Source organism: Amblyomma americanum, chromosome 2, assembly GCF_052857255.1.
Source record: "Amblyomma americanum isolate KBUSLIRL-KWMA chromosome 2, ASM5285725v1, whole genome shotgun sequence".
NCBI classification, from domain to species: domain Eukaryota; kingdom Metazoa; phylum Arthropoda; class Arachnida; order Ixodida; family Ixodidae; genus Amblyomma; species Amblyomma americanum.
In genome coordinates this window covers 199692646-199714700 of record NC_135498.1, presented here as the reverse complement: position 1 = coordinate 199714700, position 22055 = coordinate 199692646, and the positions used below count along the sequence as shown (strand labels likewise).

The following is a 22055-nucleotide window of genomic DNA, read 5'->3' as shown; positions in this document are numbered from 1 at the left end:
AACAATGAAGAAACTACCTGAGAAACTTTTCCCAGTTTGTGGTTTGGTAACAACTTACTACAATATATTAATTTTTTCTTGCATTCTATCGTTCCTCTTTTACTGCTGCTCATTTGTACAGCGAACTTCATTATCTACAAACGCCGACCGCAGTATATTTTATATTCTACTATTTTTCTACTTGGTGCCTATAATTTTTGCGGGCATTAACTGGCTAAGCATTCCGCGTGCTTTAATAGAGAACGCGTGTTATTTATTTAAGGCCTTAAATATTTTATTTAACTTGTCTTTATTACATATTAACTCCGGCAATTAGAGGTAAAAATTCGATGACTAATCTCCGAAACCTGTTTCTCAACGTCGCATCTGATATAATTTCTTATATTAATTACCTATCATGCAAAGGTAGTGGGCCTTTGTTTTATGTTGTAATGAATTTAACAGGTTGATTACGAGCTAAGAATACAATTGTGATGTGTAGTTTTGCTGAGGGCGTTCAGTCTGCGATTAATTAACGCAGCAAGAAAGTTCTTTGGGAAGTTTGTGGGAAAATTATGCGGAAAATTCTGCCGCCGTGGTGGCTTAGTTATTATGGTATTCGGCTGCTGACCCTCAAGACGCCGGTTCACTCCCGGCAGCGGCAGTCGCATTTCAATGGAGATGAAACGCTGGAGATCCGGGTACTGTACGATGTCAAGCACATTAAAGAAGCCCGGGTGGTCGAAATTATCCAGAGGTAGCAAGACTTTGATTTGAGCTAGTTCGTTGTAGCATGACATGGTTTACGCAAAAAGCGTACCGGCGCTGAAAGACTTCAACAGCACACACACAAGACAGGACTGGCGCCAACTTCCATCTAAGTTAATTCATGAAAAAAAAAACCTTAATAACCACAGGATCAGGCAAAGATAAAAGCAGAACAAATGCAAGCGGTGATATAAAAAAGCGATGACGTAACAAAAGCACACGTGCAAAACGACCAAGCAATGATTATATCGCTGATAATGAACCACTAAGAAAACTAATCTCTTCTTCTGACAACGAGACAGATGGCTTGCTTATGCAGATATGACCTCTCTGCTTGATTAATTAAGCTTCGGTGACTGCACGCTATAATCTGTCTTTAAACAGATTAGTTTAAACAGTAGAAGTTGGGTGAAACTAAGTTGCAAGTTGGCGCCAGTCCTGTCTAGTGTGTGTGCTATGTCCGTCTTTTAGCGCCTGTACGCTTTTTGTCTAAACCATGTTATCCAGAAGCCTCCGCAGCGGCGTCCCTCACACTTCCGCCATTTTGGGACGTTAAACCCGTACGCGGAATGCTTAGCCAGTTAATGCCCGCAAAAATTATAGGCACCAAGTAGAAAAATAGTAGAATATAAAATTTACTGCGGTCGGCGTTTGTAGATTGTTTAGTGGAGGAACAGGATTTTGACCGCATTTTAACTAAAAAGGGGCACTAGCTCAGAGGGGCGTTTTGCGAGCTGGCATACTGGCACATTTTTAAAAATATCTACCGTACAAGACGCCACATTCAGTCGTGCAGCTGCTCTCACAAGTCATCTGGTAATGAAAATTCAATTCTGCAAATTTTCCTCGAAATCGTGAGCATTGGTTAGTGGAGGAACAGAATTTTGACCGCATTTTCCATAAAGAAATTAGTTTTAAGTATTATGTAAGTGCCTACAACAATTGGCCGAAGCAGCTTTATTGAGTCAGTGCAGCCATTAGCTATACGCGGACTGTCACTTGAACTGATTTTGCACATGTGCTTAGCGTAGCGTCAGTGGGCCTTTAAAGAACTTTAAAATGAGTTGCTGTGAGTGGATAGATAACCGCATTTTAAATACGAGGGCGCTACTCTTATTGCCAGCGGAGCGTTCGTAGGCTACAAAAGCTGAATAAACAAAACGCTCGCAAACTTAGGTGCGCAGAGAGAGGCAACAGCTCGGGCGCGCACACATGCGGCTAGGTTACACCGTCATGAAGCTCTAAACACTTCCAAACGATGATCGCGGACTCCCTATCCTTCTTGACGTCATGAGTCCCAATCGAGCGACAGGAAAGCACTTTTCTTTTCAACCCCATTTTCGTACCAGAAATGTGTCCTTTCTTGCCCGGGGACTTAATAGAGGCCGGAATAGCCATGGAATGATGCATACTAAGAACGGACATTTCATCGAGTGGTCCTCGGTGTCCGTTTCTGTACTCGCATTAGTGGCATCACTGACTCTGAACGTAAGCACTCTTCTCGTGGCTTCTAAACATTTTACACCAGAATCTTTAAGACCATTTCGACTCTCAAAGGCTACTTACTCTTTATATGAAACCACCTTATTTTATTGCTTACTTCCTCAAACGGAGACTGCTTGCTCCGCCTACGCTACGTGCACTCTAAGCTGGACGAAACTGGACGGCCTGTAAACCACACGCCGAGAAAGGACTTTTCGGCTACGTTCAACTTGGTGCTATCTAACAGTCGTTTATTATTAGGAGCTTAAGCTGCTATCACCGTTTCACCGCTTTTTCGCGCCGTTTCTTTAGCGCCAAGAGGTGACCTAAAAATCTCCTCATAGTGCCCACAGTTCCTGGCGCATTTCATTTACTATTTCCGCTGTTCTCTTTCGCATGCTAAATATCTTAACGCCTTTCACCAGAGTGAAGAATGGTGCGTCCCGCCGTGGTCCTCACCTCCATCGTCACGAGCAGGGCGGCCTCGTGCGGCTGCAATTTCGCGAGGCAGATGGACTTGGCGCGAGACTTTCGCCTCGCCTCGGCCGCTCCCGAGAAGGACATCATGCGCGACATGCGGCGGCGACCCAGTGAAGATCGCCGTCGAGGCGCCGTCTGGGCGGACAGCTGGGAGCCTTCGTCGGGAGACCCGTCTTGTGGCTGGGCCTGCAAGTGGGATTCGCAGTAGATGTTTTCCTCAACTGGCATGCAGTCAACGCATTTCGGACGCGCCATTGCTGTGGTTGGTGTTAACCCCTTAATGCCCGGTGTCGGAAATTGGGACCTACCAAATGTACCTATGCCCGTTTACGAATTCTGCTTTGGTGCATATACTGAAATTCGCAAATGCATTAGGGAAAAAGTACGATGCCACGGAGAGGACGCCGTGGGAAGGAAAAGTTGAGGGGAAGTGCGGCTGCAAAACAACGCTCCCCGTCTCACGCTTTTTTCAAAGGTACGGATTTGCGAAAGAAGACGGGGACAAACGATGTAACGCCTAAGACATGTATAGAAGTCGAGAGTTCGACGAAAACTCGTCTGGTCGGGGACAAACATGTTGACGAAGAAGAAGGAGCGCCGACCAAAGAAAACAAAAAACATAAACAGACGTTTCGGCTCTCGTACGGGAGCCTTGTTCACATTGAAATGAAGCAAGCAGCTCAGTGGCATTGCATATGCTTGAAAAGAGGGCGCAGGGAGCGTGCGTAGATTGGGTTAAGATTTCCATCGTTGCGGTTGAGGGTGTGACTAGTAGTTTGGATGATTAATGATTCCAAGTGCAGGCGAGGGTATAGCTTCTTTTCGGTTGAAAGCACGTGTGCCCGACCCCAGTCGATGTCATGGCCAGTAGATACTGCGTGCTCGGCGATAGCATTTGAATCCACTTTTTTGTTGCGTACATCGTTACTATGTTCTTTTAGCCGCCTTTCGAAATTTCTGGTTTCGCCAATGTATGCGTAGTCACAGTCGGAACAAGGAACCTTGTACACTACGCCTGGATATTTTTTTTTTGGGAAGGGGGTCTTTGACATTTACTAACGCATGGCGCAGTTTTCTTGTCGGAACGTGGGCGATATGAACACCAAAGGTGCGCATGATGCGTGCTAAAGCCTCGCTTAGTCCGGGAGCATAGGGCACGGCAGCACGTTTCAAGGGTGACAGAGGAGTATCGCTTGCTGGGCGACATAACTGTTTTTCCACAGATTGCACAAATGAGGTCGGGTAGTTGTTGCTTGAAAGTTCTTGTCGTATAGTTTGAAAATCAATGGTCTGGTCTTCAAGGGAGCTGCAGATGCGTTGCGATCGTTTGAACAACCTCGGTAGTTGTTGCTTGAAAGTTCTTGTCGTATAGTTTGAAAATCAATGGTCTGGTCTTCAAGGGAGCTACAGATGCTTTGCGATCGTTTGAACAAGGTTGTTCAAACGATCGCACCTTTGGTGTTCATATCGCCCACGTTCCGAGAAGAAAACTGCGCCATGCGTTAGTAAATGTCAAAGACCCCTTCCCAAAGAAAAATATCCAGGCGTAGTGTACAAGGTTCCTTGTTCCGACTGTGACTACGCATACATTGGCGAAACCGGAAATTTCGAGAGGCGGCTAAAAGAACATAGTAACGATGTACGCAACAAAAAAGTGGATTCAAATGCTATCGCCGAGCACGCAGTATCTACAGGCCATGACATCGACTGGGGTCGGGCACACGTGCTTTCAACCGAAAAGAAGCTATACCCTCGCCTGCACTTGGAGTCATTAATCATCCAAACTACTAGTCACACCCTCAACCGCAACGATGGAAATCTTAACCCAATCTACGCACGCTCCCTGCGCCCTCTTTTCAAGCATATGTAATGCCACTGAGCTGCTTGCTTCATTTCAATGTGAACAAGGCTCCCGTAGGGGAGCCGAAACGTCTGTTTTTGTTTTTTGTTTTCTTTGGTCTGCGCTCCTTCTTCGCTCCTTCTTCTTGAAGGATATCACTATCTAATTTCATGAATATTCATGGAGGGTGATACAATGGCTTGCAGCTGACACGAAGGAATCCTAGAAGTTAATTTCGTCCATGCTGGCAATTTTCTTCATGACAGCTTCCAGGTAGCTTCCATGTGGAACCGAGTAATATAGGTTTCACACGTCAATTGAAAACGCTGAAGTGGCAGAGGTGCGTCCTTCGGAAGCAATGACAGCGTCTGCTGAGCTTTTTGCAATAAAAGCCTCTTCCACTGCAGGTGCTTAAGCTGCAGCTGCAGGAACTTGCTGATGGTAGCCTGCCGCGTATCCTTGGCCGGGGCTATCGTCCTTAGCGGGCATACCGGTTTATTACTTTTACCCGAAATAAGCATATCCTCCTATTTTTCTTTCTAATTCCTCAACTTCTCAACGAAAAGGAAGCAGCCGCACCGCTTTCGATTTCCTGTCTTTGTGTCGAAACGTCCCCGCACTGAAATTCTTTTGCGCCGAGTGCGCGACCGAAAAATCGCCTCCACGTGCGCAATGTCCATGCTATCTCTGTTGCTCTGTTTCGCTCGCTTCTTCTTCGAAAAGTGGCTCAGGCATCACAATGAATTTCCCATTCTTGCCAGCCCGGAACATAGTTGCACCGTGCGGCTGAAGGCTGAATAATTTAATTGCCTTGGCCGTCTTCAAAATGCGAGGCTTTCTTCTCTGGCCCGCATCCGCAGAAGGAACTCCAAGCCATCGCCGACCACTCTCACCTCCCTGGCTTCACAGCCGCCTGTAGCCATATTCCTTACAAGTTCCAGCAGTTCTGTTCTATTGGTAGTTGGTTCATAGCTCAACTTGAGGTTTTTTTGCAGAGTTTCTCTGATGTCCTCGGGTAGTGATAAGCCCCCCAGCACGATGATCGAGCGGGCAGTTAGTTTCACGCTCACATTTTTTAGGTGGCAGGCTGGTGACAATGCCGGTCCATTGGAAGTCTGCGGACTGGGCAGCCAATTTGCTGTACAGGGTGAAGCGACCAGCTTGTCTTGACGGTTCAGTGAATTGCTTTACGTGTACCTTTAGCCACTCTTCCAACAGTCCAGCCTGATTCCACTATTCAGATATCAGGACTTCGCATATATCAGGGCGACTGTGGCTGCCAACGTCTGGATGGATAATGCTACATTCCAATAAAATATGCTGAATTGTTTTTTTGCGGATTTTCCACCCACTGCACAGTTGTCATCTCCTCAGTTACATTTCTTTTTGTAACTTAGCGTTCCAAGACGCCCTCTCTCGCTTCATACAGTAGGGTGCTCTTTACGTTGAGATATAATTATCGACACCTTTTTAGTATCAGGTTGATGGACAGAGGCAACTTGAATAGTAAATAAGAGTATCAAGCCTCTCAAATACTTAACAAGGTGATGGTTCGGGCTAGTGGGTTTGCGTTATGATCCATAGCGCAGCAACAAAACAGGGGACCCTGTACCCTGTTTTGTTGCTGCGCTATGGATCATAACTCTCAAATACATGCAGAAATAAAATAAATATTTCCGCGACTAGCTTTTGAACCTGCGGCGGCGCGAAAAGATAAGTCTCGATGGCCACTGTACGAGGGCATGCTATCGCCGCCGCCGATCACACTTCTTGTTAGACTGCCAACCGTCGCGCTATCGTCGTCTTCATCAGCTTCCATCTGCGCGAAAAAGTCACGAAAGGGTCCTCGCGTCCCTGTTTCAATCTTTCCTCTCACATCTTTGAAGTGTCCTCTGTCTGAATGTGGCACCGATTGTGGCTAAGCTTGGGCCAGTGGGCAGGCCCTGTGCACTTTCCATCCTTCCTTCAGTCGCAACGATAACACAGTAGTGGACACCTCAGCCCCGCGTTGAGCTACGTGGCGGTAATGACCGAGAGATATGCGGTGCTTGCTTCTGCTATGACAACGTTTTGGAAGAAACGCGGCGCCAGAGGAACTGGCTGCCGGCGTTTATTGGCTGATTGGCGTTGACGTTCACAACATCGCAGACTTTTTATTTATTTAGAAATACTGCAGGCTAATACACAGGAGGAAAATTTCACAAACAAGAAGGAAACACAAGAAAGTTCAAAGAGCGCTAGTCAACAGGACCAGAAAGAGGAGGAGACAAACACGGCGCTGTGTTTGTCTCCTCCTCTTTCTGGTCCTGTTGTCTAGCGCTGTTTGAATTTTCTTGTTTACATGGAAAACCAACTCGTCCAATGACATCGCACAGCACACGGGCGCCTTAGCGTTTTTCCTCCATAAAAACGCAGGAACCCGACCGCGGCGGCTGCGTTTTTATTGAGGAAAAACGCTAAGGCGTCCGTGTGCTGTGCGATGTCAGTGCACGTTAAGATCCTCAGGTCGTCGAAATTATTCCGGAGCCCTCCACTATGGCACCTATTTCTCCCATTCTTCTTTCACTCCCTCCTTCATCCCTTCCCTTACGGAGTGGTTCAGGTGTCCAACGATATATGAGACAGATACTGCGCCATTTCCTTTCCCTAAAAACCAATTATTAATATTATTATTATTATTATTATTATTATTATTATTATTATTATTATTATTATTAATCTGCCCTCCTTCTAAAGACAGGACAGACAAGCGTATATAACGTAACATGAAATGAACGCAATGCACAAAAAGAAGCACAAATAACACGTCAACATCGCTAAATTTCACAAAAACGATTTTTCAATGTAGCCATGAAATTATTTGGCTGAGATGCACCAATGGGAGGTGATTTCCACTCGCTCACCAATCGAGGAAAAAAACTGAACTTGTGAGCGTTTGTCTCCGCCTTAATGGCGCAAGTAAACACACGTGACAGTGTCGTGTTCTCATTGTAGTAGGCCGAGTTACTGAAGCCGGTAGCGTCATATTGTTTTTTAGAAAAAAGGTATTGAAATCAAGAGTTGGACGAAAGCTTCTCTGGTCGGGTTGAATCATAAGACGTGACATTAAAGACGCCGACCAAATCAAAGAAAAGAACACACAAAAAACGTTTCGGCTCCCATACGGGAGCCTTGTTCACAGTAAACAACGAGAAGCGGGTGCGCGATCATATGTACATTTGAAGCCGCCGCGGTGGCTGAGTGGTTACAGCGCTCGGCTGCTGGCCCGGAAGACGCGGGTTCGATCCCGGCCGCGGCGGTCGAATTTGAATGGAGGCGAAATTCTAGAGGCCCGTGTACTGTGCGATGTCAGTGCACGTTAAAGAACCCCAGGTGGTCGAAATTTCCGGAGCCCTTCACTACGGCGTCTCTCATAGCCTGAGTCGCTTTGGGACGTTAAACCCCCATAAAACCATATGTACATTTGAAAAGGGGGCGCAGCGAGTGTGCGTAAGCAGTTGTCAGATAGCCGCAGTTTCGGTTCAAGGTGTGACAGGTCGTTTGTATAATCACATATTCCAGGTGAAGGCGAGGGAATTTTCTCTTTTTTGCCGCAAGAACTTGTGCCTTGTCCCAATAGATAATGTGCTGTTTCGATATGCAGTGTTCGGCGATAGCACTGGAATCCACTTTTCGGTGTTTAACGGAGTTTTTGTGATCTTTTAGGCGTCTTTCCGGTATAGTGTAGTAGTACACCACGATTAATTTTTTTGGCTGTTTCTAGTGCTTGTATTCTGTATTGTAACATTACTGAGGGCGGCGAATCATTCCTGGCATATTTCCCGTGTATAAATCTCGCAGCTTTTCTCTGGACACGGTCGAGTTTCATAGTGTCCCTTTTAGTATGCGGGTCCCAGAGATCAGAAGCATTCTGTAACTTAAATCGCACTATTGCATTGTAGGCTAACATTTTATTCCTTACAGGCGTGTGTTTAAGCTTCCTGGTTATGAACCACAGTTTGTTTCGCGTTGCTGAGAAAACATCCGCGATATGTGTTTACCATGCATGTGAGCTTATTGTTAAGAGTAACGCCAAGGTACGTATATTTTTCTATTTCGAGGGCAATTCTGTTTCCAAGCTGGTACGGAAATATCCTGGGAGATTTTTTTCTCTTTACGCGTAAAAAAAGTGCAGTTTTTCCCGCATGGAGCTCCTTTCCCCAAATAGAACACCAGTCAGTAATTTCTACACGGCATCTCCGTAACACATCATGATCATCATGGGACACAATTTCCTTGAAGATAACACAATGTGCGTATAACCGAATACGCAAGTTACCAAGAATACCATCAATCAAGTCCTTTACATAAATTCAAAAAAAACAATAGGTCTAGCGCACTGCCCTGAGGGACTCCTGAGCTGACCTAACCAGTACGGGAAGTACAATTTCGAACTTCAGCAAACTGTTCGCAGTTTTTGAGATAAGTACAAATCCACAGTATGATACCGAAGGGAAGTTCAATTCTTTCTCATTTTTCTAGTAGCTTTGTATGGGGAACTTTATCAGAAGCTTTGCTAAAGTCCGGAAAAAGCACATATAAATTTACAGATAAATCAAGCATGTGGAAAAGCTGATGTATGGTTGCTACGAGTTGGGTCACAGTGGAAAGTCCTTTCCCCAAACCGAGCTGAAAATGCGAAAATATGCTACGATCTTTCAAAAACTCCTGCATGAAACCAGCCACATTGTATTTGAATAGCTTGCAACATGTGGTAGTAATAGACAGAGGACGCTAATCTGAAATAGTTTGTCGGTTTCCTTTCTTGTGTACCGGAACAACACGCCCTTTTCGCCACTCGGATGGTATTGCTCCCAATTTTAAAGATAACTGAAAAAATTCGACATGAACTCAGATGTTTTCGCAGAATATAGCCTCAAGAAAACATTAAGAATGTTATGAGACCAATCAAAGTTTTAATATTTCTATTTAAAAGCAGTGCCAGGACACCTTCGCGAGCGATTAAGATATAATCTACCGAAGGGATACTTGCACGGGAAAGTTCAGTCTGATCACGCTCTGCAAGCACACATTGAAAATAAACATTGAAGTTTTAAGCAATACTGTCCGCATCCTGTATTTCAAATCCATTTATTTTAATGCTTTCTATCTGTTGTTTTGGTGTAGGGTGCAACCGACATTTTCTAGGATTGCTAGAAATACATTCTTCGAAGATTCTAGCAACAGAACGTATCTCTGGCTAAATTTACATTCATCAGTAATTATTGTTCCAGCTCCGCAATCTGCGGGATAGTCTTGTTTCTCTAAGTCTTTTTATTTTACGCTTGGCCTGAATAATATCTTGATTTATCGAAGGATTCGGGTGTTTTTTTGGAATTGCTTTTATAGGGACAAAATGCTGTATTTAGTCTTTTGAAAACGTTGCTATGAAAGTTCAACATTATTTTCAATTATTTGAAGATATGTATCTAAAGAATCTGTGATTGCAACATTGTCTGCCTTTGTGAAATCTCTAATTGTCTTTACTTTTCTACGATCTTGGTTCTTCACGGCAGGAACATTCGAGCAAAAAAATATAAGCGTATGGTCCGATATACATGGCTCAACCATTGTCGTTCCGCCGTAGAGTACTTCGCTCTGGAATAAAATTTCAAGAATATTATTTCCCCGAGTATCTTTATTTACAAACTGCTGGGGGCCAAGAGTGAACATAATATCACCAAGACACCAGACGCACCATAATTTAAACGATTCAAGTTTGGACATGGTAGATAAAAGTCACCTGTTATTAATAAGTTTTTCTTCTAAGTCTCTGGAGATGATCATACGACTGATGCATAAAAGAGTCACTAGATTCTAGAGCCGGATATACAGAGCACAAAAAACGACATTCCGCAGACAGATACCTTCAAGAACACACTTTCGTGTTCCATAATTTGATATGCCACTGTTATATGAACAATGGATTTTGTTGTGACAGCAATACCGTCACCGCGAGAACCCCCATCTTTTCTGTACACCTGATAGTTCGGTGAAACTATTTCGTCGTCACGAAAGGCTTCATGCAACCAAGTTTCCTAAATGCGGCAGGCTTGGAGATCACATAACAAAATCAAACCTTCTAGCTTATCTGTTTTATATACAATACTTCTGGCACTAAATGAAGGAAACCGGAGCTGATGCGCCTGTAAGAGGCAACGATTGGCCGCTGAGCAGTTCGTTCTAGTTTTTGGTTTGCGGCTCGGTGATCTATCAGACTCGGAAATCTGTTTTCGGGAGTTTGACGCATTATCCAAAAAAAAATACTGGTCATCAGTTCGCAGCTTGTCGTGTATCAACTGGACCTTCCTTGATCTGTGGTTGTCTGCCTCCGAATTTGTCCAAAACAGTTTGCATTCGCGCAAAGTTTCTGCGCAGTAATCATTCTGGAGAGCAAAAGCTTCCTTTTAGCTTGTGCGAGTTCTACATGACTGAGTGTTTTTCCGTGCAGCCCTGAAAATACACGATAATCGGCCTGCCATCTGATATGCTCCCGAGCATATGTATCCTAGCCACCTACGAACAGCTCAAGCCCAATTTATTCAGAAACACGTCTTTTAAATCATTGTCGCATGGTAGCGACAAAGTTTCTTTGGGAATTTCAAAAATGCGCAAAATTATCAAATGTAAAAAAAAATCCGACCTTCTAGGTAGATCAGTTTGGCTTGCTGTGATTTGAGTGCCTCTTCCATTTTATATACGGTTTTGACCAAGTTAGCAGATGCGCTGGTATTTGCTTTTACGTTTCCGTCCAACGGAGTCAAACACTTGACAAAACTATCCACTTTTTTGTACATTCAAGGCGCGTTTTCAAGGCTGCTATATCGTTTCTTTCATTTCATGAAACATTTATTCAACGGTTGGCACAGAATTTTCTTTAACATCGCCCCATCACAACACTTTGCAGGAGCAGAAACAATCATAACTATTCTGATACAAAGTTCAGAGCACAGCAGAACTACAAGCCTATTGTCACTACACAACGAACAGAATTGAACAACCTAAACAAAAAAAAATCAGGCGCATGGCGAACGACCTGCGCGAAGAGCTTTCGGCGTGCCCACTGAAGTTCCTAGTTTGTCGGACACTCTCTATAGGGGTAGTGGCCGGCGACGTCACGAATTCATGGCTTAAGAAAAGGGGCGGTTCGAAGATGACGTTGAGTAACTGCTTTCATCACTGATTCCACTTGGAGTTGTCTGTATCGGCGTTACCGTGGAGGCTGCTGGCGACGCCTCGTGCGTTTTCAGAAACAGAGCCTGTACAAAGAAGATGAGGCGCATGGTGAACTACCAGCTCCAAGCGCTTTCGGCGTGCCCACTAAAGTTCCTTGTGTGTGGGAAAGTCTGTATAGGGGTAGTGGCTGGCGACGTCACGAATCCATGGCTTGGGAGAAGGGGTGGTTCGGTGATGACGTTGAGTAACTGCTTTCTTTAGTGATGTCACTAGGTGTTGTCTGTACCAGCGTTAGTGTGGTGGCTGCTGGGGATGCCTTTTGCGCTGTCAGCAACAGACCCATTACAAAAGTGATGAGGCGCATTGTCAACGACATGCGTTAAGCACTTTCAGCGTGCCCACTAAAGTTACTGTTGAATGGGACAGTCTCTATAGAGGTAGTGGCTAGCGACGACACAAATCCATGGCTTGGGAGAAGGGGGTTTCGGCGAAGAACATGAGTAACTGCTTTCGTTACTGATGTCACTTGGTGTTGTTTGTACCGGCGCTAGCGTGGTGCCTGCTGGCGATGCCTCGTGCGTTGTCAGCAACAAAGCCTGTACAAAGAAGATGAGGGGCATGGTGAACGACATGCGCCAAGCGCTTACGGCGTGCCCAATAAAGTTGCTATTGTGTGGGAAGGCCTCTCTCGATAGGAGTAGTGGCTGGCGATGTCACGAATCCATGGCTCAGGAGAAGGGGGGTTTTGGTGATGACGATGCGTAATTGCTTTCATTAGTGATGTCACTTTGTGTTGTATGTACCGGCGTTAGCGTGGAGGCTGCTGGAGATGCCTCGTGCGCTGTCAGCAACAGAGCCTGTACAAAAAAGATTAGGCTTACTGCAAACGACATGCGCCAAGCACTTTCGGCGTACCCACTAAAGTTCCTATTGTGTGGGACAGTCAATACAGGGGCAGTGGCTAGCGACGTCATGAATCCATGGATTGGGAGAAGGGGGTTTCGGTGATGGCGATGAGTAACTCCTTTCGTTACCGATGTCACTTGGCGTTGTCTGTACCAGCGTTAGCGTGGTGGCTGCTGGCGAGCCTCGTGCGCTGTCAGCAACCAAGCCGGTATAAAGAAGATGAGGGGCATGGTGGAAGTCATGCGCAAAGCGATTTCTCCGTGCACACTAAAGTTGCTAGTGTCTGGGAAGGCCTCTATAGGCGTAGAGGCTTTCCACGTCAATCATCCGATGCTTGGGAGAAGGGGGTTTCGGTGATGGCGATGAGTAACTGCTTTCGTTGCTGATGTTACTTCGTGTTGTCTGTACCGGCGTTAGCTGGTGGCTGCTGGCGAGCTTCGTGCGCTGTCAGCAACAGAGCCTGTGCAAAGAAGATCAGGGGCGTGGTGAACGACATGCGCCAAGCGTTTTCGTCGTGCCCACTAAAGTTGATACTGTGTGGAAAGGCCTCTATAGTGGTAGAGGCTGGCCACGTCAAGAATCCACGGCTTGGGAGTAGGGGGTTTCGGTGATGACGATGAGTAACTGCTTTCGTTACTGATGTCCCTTGGTGTTGTCTGACCTGGCGTTAGCGTGGTGGCTGCTGGAGATGCCTCGTGCGCTGTCAGCAACCGAGCCTGTACAAAAAAGATGAGGTGCATTGTAAACGAGAAGCCCCAAGCACTTTCGGCGTTCCCACTAAGGCTCCTATTGTGTGGGACAGTCTCTATAGGGGCAGTAGCTAGCGACGTCACATATCCATGGCTTGAGAGCAGGGGCGGTTCGGTGATGACGTTGAGTAACTGCTTTCGTTACTGATGTCACTTGGGGTGGTCTGTACCGGCGTTAGCGTGGTGGCTGCTCGCGATGCCTCGTGCGCTGTCAGCAACAGAGCCTGTACAAAGAAGATGAAGGACATGGCGAACGACATGTGCCAAGCGCTCATGGCGTGCACAATAAAGTTCCTGTATGTGGGACAGTCTCTATAGGGGCAGTGGCTAGCGACGTCACATATTCATGGCTTGCAAGCAGGGGCGGTTCGGTGATGACGTTGAGTAACTGCTTTCGTTACTGATTTCACAAGGTGTTGATTGTACCGGCGTTAGCGTGGTGCCTGCTGGCGATGCCTCGTGCGTTAGCAGCAACAGAGCCTGTACAAAGATGAGGGAAATGGTGACGACATGCGCCAAGCGCTTACGGCGTGCCCAATAATGTTGCTATTGTGTGGGAAGGCCTCTATAGGAGTGGTGGATGGTGACGTCACGTATCCATGGCTTGCGAGCAGGGGCGGTTCGGTGATGACGTTGAGTAACTGCTTTCGTTACTGATGTCACTTGGTGTGGTCTGTGCCGGCGTTAGCGTGGTGGCTGCTGGAGATGCCTCGTGCGCTGTCAGCAACAGAGCCTGCACAAAAAAGATGAGGTGCATTGTGAACGACAAGCGCCAAGCACTTTCGGCGTTCCCACTAAGGCTCCTATTGTGTGGGACAGTCTCCATAGTGGTAGTGGCTAGCGACGTCACGAATCTATGGCTTGGGAGAAGGGGTTTCGGTGATGACGATGAGTAACTGCTTTCGTTACTGATGTCACTTGGTGTTGTCTGTGCCAAAGATAGCGTGGAGGATGCTGGCGATGCCTCGTGCGCTGTCAGCAACAGAGCCTGTACAAAAAAGATGAGGTGCATTGTGAACGACAAGCGCCAAGCACTTTCGGCGTTCCCACTAAGGCTCCAATTGTGTGGGACAGTCTCTATAGGGGCAGTGGCTAGCGACGTCACGAATCCATGGCTTGGGGAAAGGGCGTTTCAGTGATGGCGATGAGTAACCGCTTTCACTACTGATGACACTTGGTGTGGTCTGTACCGGCGTTAGCGTGGTGGCTGCTGGCGAGCCTTGCGCGAAGTCAGCAAAAGAGTCTGTACAAAGAAGATGAGGGGCATGGTGAACGACATGCGCCAAGCGCTTTCGTCGTGCCCACAAAACTTGCTAGTTTGTGGGACGGCCTCTATTGGGGTAGTGGCTGGCCACTTCAAGAAACCATGGCTTGCGAGCAGGGGCGCTTCGGTGATGACGTTGGGTAACTGCTTTCGTTACTGATGTCACTTGGTGTGGTATGTACCGGCGCTAACGTGGTGGCTGCTGGAGATGCCTCGTGCGCTGTCAGCAACAGAGCCTATACAAAAAAGATGAGGTGCAGTGTGAACGACAAGCGCCAAGAACTTTTGGCGTTCCCACTGAGGCTGCTATTATGTGGGACAGACTCTGTAGGGGTAGTGGCAAACGACGTCACGAATCCATGGCTTGGGAGAAGGGGGTTTCGGTGATAAAGATGAGTAACCGCTTTCATTACCGATGTCTCTTGATGTCTGTGCCGGCGTTAGCGTGGTGGCTGCTGGAGATGCCTCGTGTGCTGTCAGCAACAGAGCCTGTACAAAAAAGATGAGGTGAATTGTGAACGACAAGCCCCAAGCACTTTCGGCGTTTCCACTAAGGCTCCCATTGTGTGGGACAGTCTCCATAGGGGTAGTGGCTAGCGACGTCACGAATCCATGGCTTGGGAGAAGGGGGTTTCGGTGATGACGATGACTAACTGCTTTCGTTACTGATGTCAATTGGTGTTGTCTGTGCTGGCGTTAGCGTGGTGGCTGCTGGAGATGCCTCGTGCGCTGTCAGCAACAGAGCCTGTACAAAAAAGATGAGGTGCATTGTGAACGACAAGCCCCAAGCACATTCGGCGTTCCCACTAAGGCTCCCATTGTGTGGGACAGTCTCCATAGGGGTAGTGGCTACCGACGTCACGAATCCATGGCTTGGGAGAAGGGGGTTTCGGTGATGACGATGAGTAACAGCTTTCGTTACTGATGTCACCTGGTGTTGTCTGTACCGGCGTTAGCGTGGTGGCTGCTGGCGAGCCTCGTGCGCTGTCAGTAACCGATCCGGTACAAAGAAGCTGAGGGGCATGGTGAAGGTCATGCGCCAAGCGATTTCTTCGTGCCCACTAAAGTTTCTAGTGTCTGGGAAGGACTCTATAGGCGTAGAGGCTGGCCACGTCAATCATCCGCGGCTTGGGAGAAGGGGGTTTCGGTGATGGCGATGAGCAACTGCTTTCGTTGCTGATGTTGCTTGGTGTTGTCTGTACCGGCGTTAGCTGGTGGCTGCTGGCGAGCTTCGTGCGCTGTCAGCAACAGAGCCTGTGCAAAGAAGATGAGGGGCGTGGTGAACGACATGCGCCAAGCGCTTTCGTCGTCCCCACTAAAGTTGATACTGTGTGGAAAGGCCTCTATAGTGGTAGAGGCTGTCCACGTCAAGAATCCACGGCTTGGGAGAAGGTGGTTTCAGTCATGACGATGAGTAACTGCTTTCGTTACTGATGTCACTTGGTATTCTTGCCGGCGTTAGCATGGAGGCTGCTGGCGATCCCTCGTGCGCTGTCAGCAACAGAGCCTGTACAAAAAGATGAGGTGCATTGTGAACGACAAACGCCACACACTTTCGGCGTTTCCACTAAGCCTCCTATTGTGTGGGACAGTCTCTACAGGGGCAATGGCTAGCGACGTCACGACTCCATGGCTTGGGAGAAGGGGGTTTCGGTGACGACGATAAGCAACTGCTTTCGTTAGTGATGTCACTTGGTGTTGTTTGTGCCGGCGTTAGCATGGAGGCTGCTGGCGATGCCTCGTGTGCTGTCAGCAACAGAGCCTGTACAAAAAAGATGAGGTACATTGTGAACGACCAACGCCAAACACTTCCGGCGTTCTCACTAAGGCTCCTATTATGTGGGACAGTCTCAATACAAGCAGTGGCTAGCGACGTCACGAATCCATGGCTTGGGAGAAGGGGGTATCACTGATGACGAAGAGTAACAGCTTTCATTACTGATGTCACTCGGTGTTTTCTGTACCGGCGTTAGCGTGGAGGCTGCTCGCGAGCCTCGAGCGAAGTCAGCAACAGTCTGTACAAGGAAGATGAGGGGCATCGTGAACGACATGCGCCAAGCGCTTTCGTCGTGCCCACTAAAGTTGCTAGTGTGTGGGAAGGCCTCTATAGGGGTAGTGGCTGGCCACTACAATGAATCCATCGCTTACGAGCAGGGGTGCTTCGGTGATGACGTTGAGTAACTGCTTTCGTTGCTGATGTCACTTGGTGTTGCTGTGCCGGCGTTAGCGTGGAGGCTTGTGGCGATGCCTCGTGCGCTGTGAGCAACAGAGCCTGTACAAAAAAGATGAGGTGCATTGTGAACGGCAAACTCCAAACACTTTCGGCGTTCCCACGAAGGCTCATAATGTGTGGGACAGCCTCTATATTGGCAGTGGCTAGCGACGTCAGGAATCCATGGCTTGGGAGAAGGGGGTTTCAGTGATGACGATGAGTAACCGCTTTCATTACTGATGTCACTTGGTGTGGTCTGTACCGGCGTTAGCGTGGTGGCTGCTGGCGAGCCTCGTGCGATGTCAGCAACAGAGTCTGTACAAAGAAAATGAGGGGCATTGTGAACGACATGCACCAAGCGCTTTCAGCGTGCCCAATAAAGTTGCTAGTTTGTGGAGAGGCCTCTAAAGGGGTAGCGCCTGGTGATGTCACGAATGCAAGGCTTGGGACAAGGGGTATTCGGTGATGACGATGAGTAACTGCTTTTTTTACTGATGTCACTTTGTGTTGTCTTTACCGGCGTTAGCGTGGAGGCTGCTGGGGTGCCTAGTGCGCTGTCAGCAACAGAGCCTGTACAAAAAAGATGAGGATCATTGCGAACGACATGCGCCAAGCACTTTCGGCGTGCCCACTAAGGCTCCTATTCTGTGGGACAGTCTCTATAGGGGCAGTGGCTAGCGACATCACGAATCCATGGCTTGGGAGAAGGGCGCTTCGGTGATGACGTTGAGTAACTGCTTTTGTTACTGATGTCACTTGGTGTTGTCTGTGTAGGCGTTAGCGTGGAGGCTGCTGGCGATGCCTCGTGCGCTGTCAGCAACAGAACCTGTACAAAAAAGATGAGGTGCATTGTGAACGACAAACACCAAACACTTTCGGCGTTCCCACTAAGGCTCCTATTGTGTTGGACAGTCTCTATAGAAGCAGTGGCTAGCGACGTCACGAATCCATGGCTTGGGAGAAGGGGGTTTCAGTGATGACCATGAGTAACCGCTTTCATTACTGTTGTCACTTGGTGTGGTCTGTACCGGCGTTAGCGTGGTGGGTGCTGGCGAGCCTCGTGCGATGTCAGCAACAGAGTGTACAAAGAAGATGAGGGGCATGGTGAACGACATTCGCCAAGCGCTTTCGTCGTGCCCACTAAAGTTGCTAGTGTGTGGGAAGGCCTCTATACGGGTAGTGGCTGGTCACTTCAAGAATCCATGGCTTGCGAGCAGGGGCGCTTCGGTGATGACGTTGAGTAACTGCTTTCGTTTCTGATGTCACTTGGTGTGGTCTGTACCGGCGTTAGCGTGGTGGCTGCTGGCGATGCCTCGTGCGCTGTCAGCAACAAAGCCTGCACAAAAAAGATGAGGTGCATTGTGAACGACAAGCGCCAAGCACTTTGGGCGTTCCCACTAAGGCTCCTATTATGTGGGACAGTCTCCATAGGGGTAGTGGCTAGCGACGTCACGAATGCATGGCTTGGAAGAAGGGGGTTTCAGTGATGGACGAAGAGTAACAGCTTTCATTACTGATGTCACTTGGTGTTGTCTGTGCCGGAGTTAGCGTGGTGGCTGCTGGAGATGCCTCGTGCGCTGTCAGCAACAAAGCCTGCACAAAAAAGATGAGGTGCATTGTGAACGACAAGCGCCAAGCACCTTCGGCGTTCCCACTAAGGCTCCTATTATGTGGGACAGTCTCCATAGGGGTAGTGGCTAGCGACGTCACGAATCCATAGCTTGGGAGAAGGGGGTTTCGGTCATGACGATGAGTAACCGCTTTTAATACTGACGCCACTTGGTGTTGCCTGCACCGGCGTTAACGTGGTGGCTGCTGGCGAGCCTCGTGCGATGTAAGCAACAGAGTCTGTACAAAGAAGACGAGGGGCATTGTGAACGACATGCACCTAGCGCTTTCGGCGTGCCCACTAAAGTTGATAGTTTGTGGGAAGGCCTCTAAAGGGTAGTGCCTGGTTATGTCAAGAGTGCATGGCTTGGGACAAGGGGATTCGGTGATGACGATGAGTAAGTGCTTTCATTACTGATGTCACTTTGTGTTGTCTTTACCGGCGTTAGCGTGGAGGCTGCTGGGGTGCCTAGTGCGCTGACAGCAACAGAGCCTGTACAAAAAAGATGAGGATCATTGCGAACGACATGCGCCAAACACTTTTGGCGTGCCCAGTAAAGTTCCAATTTTGTGGGACAGTCTCTATAGGGGCAGTGGCTAGCCACATCACGAATCCAAGGCTTGGGAGAAGGGGGTTTCGGTGATGACGATGAGTAACTGCTTTCATTACTGATGTCACTTTGTGTTGTCTGTACCGCCGTTAGCGTGGTGGCTGCTGGCGAGCCTGGTGCGTTGTCAGCAACAGAGCCTGTACAAAGAAGATCAAGGGCATGGTGAACGACATGCGCCAAGCGCTTTCGTCGTGCCTACTAAAGTTGTTAGTGTGTGGGAAGGCCTCTATAGGGGTAGTTGCTGGCCACGTTAAGAATCCATGGCTTGGGAGAAGCGGCAGTTCGGTGATTCCGTTGAGTAACTGTTTTCGTTACTGATTTCACTTGGTGTTGTCTGTATCGGCGTTAGCGTGGTGGCTGCTGGAGATGTCTCGTGTGCTGTCAGCAACAGAGCCTGTACACAAAAGATGAGGCGTATTGTGAACGACACGCTCAAGCACTTCCGGCGTTCCCACTAAATTTGCTAGTGTTTCGGAAGGCCTCTATAGGGGTAGTGGCTGGCGATATCACGAATCCATGGCTTGGGACAAGGAGGTTTTGGTAATGACGATGAGTAACTGCTTTCATTACTGATGTCATTTGGTGTTGTCTGTACCGGCGTTAGCGTGGAGGCTGCTGGCGATGCCTCGGGCGCTGGCAGCAACAGCGCCTGTACAAATAAGATGAGGGGCATTGTGAACGACATGCGCCAAGCACTTTCGGCATGCCCACTAAATTTGCTAGTGATCCATGGCTTGGGACAAGGAGGTTTCGGTAATGACGATCAGTAACTGCTTTCATTACTAATGTCACTTGGTGTTGTCTGTACCGGCGTTAGCGTGGAGACTGCTGGCGATGCCTTGTGCGCTTTCAGAAACAGAACCTGTAGAAAAAAGATGAGGCGCATGGTGAACAACCTTCCCGAAGCGCTTTTGGCGTGCGCACCAATGCCATATATTGATTTGAGGAAAGGAAAGGCTCGCAACTGGCTCACTGCTCGAGTGAAGACTGCAATGGCGCTTTCAAGTACGTGGCAGTGGTTTGCACAAACAAGAACCTGCTTTCACACAAGATTTCATGCTCAGCAATACGAAACAGAAAAAATTTGTTTATCATGTTCTAGGCTATATTACGTGGATTCATCTGACGTGGACTTCTCTCACGCGGCCAATACACCACCTTTTTTTGGTCTCTACAGCAGACGTGTTTTTTTTTTCCACGCACCTAAAACCCAAAGCCAGGAAGGTTCACCATGTCCTCTCTGTACCTTGTACATCTTTGCAGTCTACCAAAACCTGCTTCATGTTGTCTATACTGCGCCTGCATGCTATACAAGTATCCTTTTCGTCTTCATATTTGATTCTGGGTTCGTTTTGTTTATGGGGTTTAACGTTTCAAAGCAAGTTAGGGTATGAGGGTCGCTGTAGTGAAGGGCAGAAGAGCAAGGTTACGGGCTAGTTGGTAAAGCATTGTACTTAGAAACACCCCGATGAAACGCGGTCAACACGAAGAAACGACACATACGAGCGCTGACTCACAACTGAATTTTTATTTTGACGGAAAGATGCTTAAACAGAGGACATGAGAGGGTGGGTAACAGGGCGGCTGCAGCGATAACCGGCAATCAGTGTGGTCGCGTCACAAGATTTCAAAAACAGGAAAATGTCGTCAGGTGACAGTAACAAAAACAAAACCAATGAAAAATTACCCATAAGGGCGGCGAATGCGCTAAAATCATGAGGGACACAGAGGGTAATATAGAAGTGAATACATAAAAAATTAAGAAGGTAAAAGCTTTAAAAACGTCCCAAAAAGGGGGGGGGGATTAAAAGCGTTTAAATGTTCTAAGACGTTGCTGAGCATAAAATAAGATAAAGGCACTACCACCGAGGGATCATTGAATCATTCAGGTGTATGTGGCACAAGTGAAACCTTAGGTGTTCATCAAGCGACCCAAAAAATTGAGTTCTTTTTCCAACAAGGAGAGGGATGGTGTGCTCACACATTGTTCACCAGCATAATGATTTTGGAGGGCTTCGACGATTTCCCTCGTCAACCTATCTCGTCCTCGGCTGATAGTGGTGAAGCGATTAAAGTCAAGGGTGCAGATACTTTGAGGGCTGTTTTCTGTGATTTTGCAGTTCTTACAGTGCTTAGCCAGGTGCCCAGAAATGGCTATACATTTAACGTTGTTTTGATGTTTTTGGAAAAGAATATTGATGCAACTTCCCGTTTGACCGATATACTTCTTTCCGCATGACACTGGGACGCAGTAAATTATTACTGAATCACAGGGGGCATATTGGTCAGAGTGTGTCACCCTACAGTCTCCGGTTTCCGAGGGTGTAGGGTGACAAAGTAAAAATTCAGTTGTGAGCCAGCGCTCGTGTGTCGTTTGTTCGTGTTTTCCGCGTTTTATCGCGCTGTTTCTATGCACATTGCATTACCAAGTAGCCCCGAACCTCGCTGTTCTGAACTTCATCTCTTGTCCTTCGTGCTCTATTGTTCCACCTCTGACCCAAAATTCATCTGCTCTAAGGCCGCTAATGCGATTTGCCGGTCCCGCACCCTCTCCTTTTCGATCCGTCACAAGATCCTGCCCTCGGGCGTCCTGGCTCTATTCGGCGGGTTTGCTCTCTCGTCCGGCCATGGGATCCGGGTACTGAAGCTTCTAAGGTCAGAATGGCAACGACAACGTCGCCTCTGCATGGACGCCCTATTCGTACGGGTGTGCTCAAGTAAGGCGTCGAACCATGTTTGGAAAGAATGCCTTCGAGTCATCGGCACCATGGCGGATTTCCTCTGGCAAAGATGCCTCATCATCGTGCGGATGTGGCTGCCAAAAAATACAACGAGACCTTTGAATCCTGTGCACACAATGAGGGGTGTTTACCTACCGGACAATGTGCGGGGGCTCCTCAGCCTAGGTCCCAAATTTGCCATTGAGCCCAAAAAGTCTGCG

General features: G+C 47.8%; 1 protein-coding gene across 1 annotated transcript in view; it reads right to left on the bottom strand.

The window, feature by feature from the left end:
• Positions 1 to 22055, bottom strand: part of LOC144120327 (uncharacterized) — a 257061-nt gene that overhangs the window by 118607 nt on the left and 116399 nt on the right. The window contains exon 7 of the mRNA XM_077652704.1: positions 2689 to 2895. Coding sequence (XP_077508830.1) covers positions 2689 to 2895 — 207 coding nt within the window. The remainder of the gene's footprint in view (positions 1 to 2688; positions 2896 to 22055) is intronic.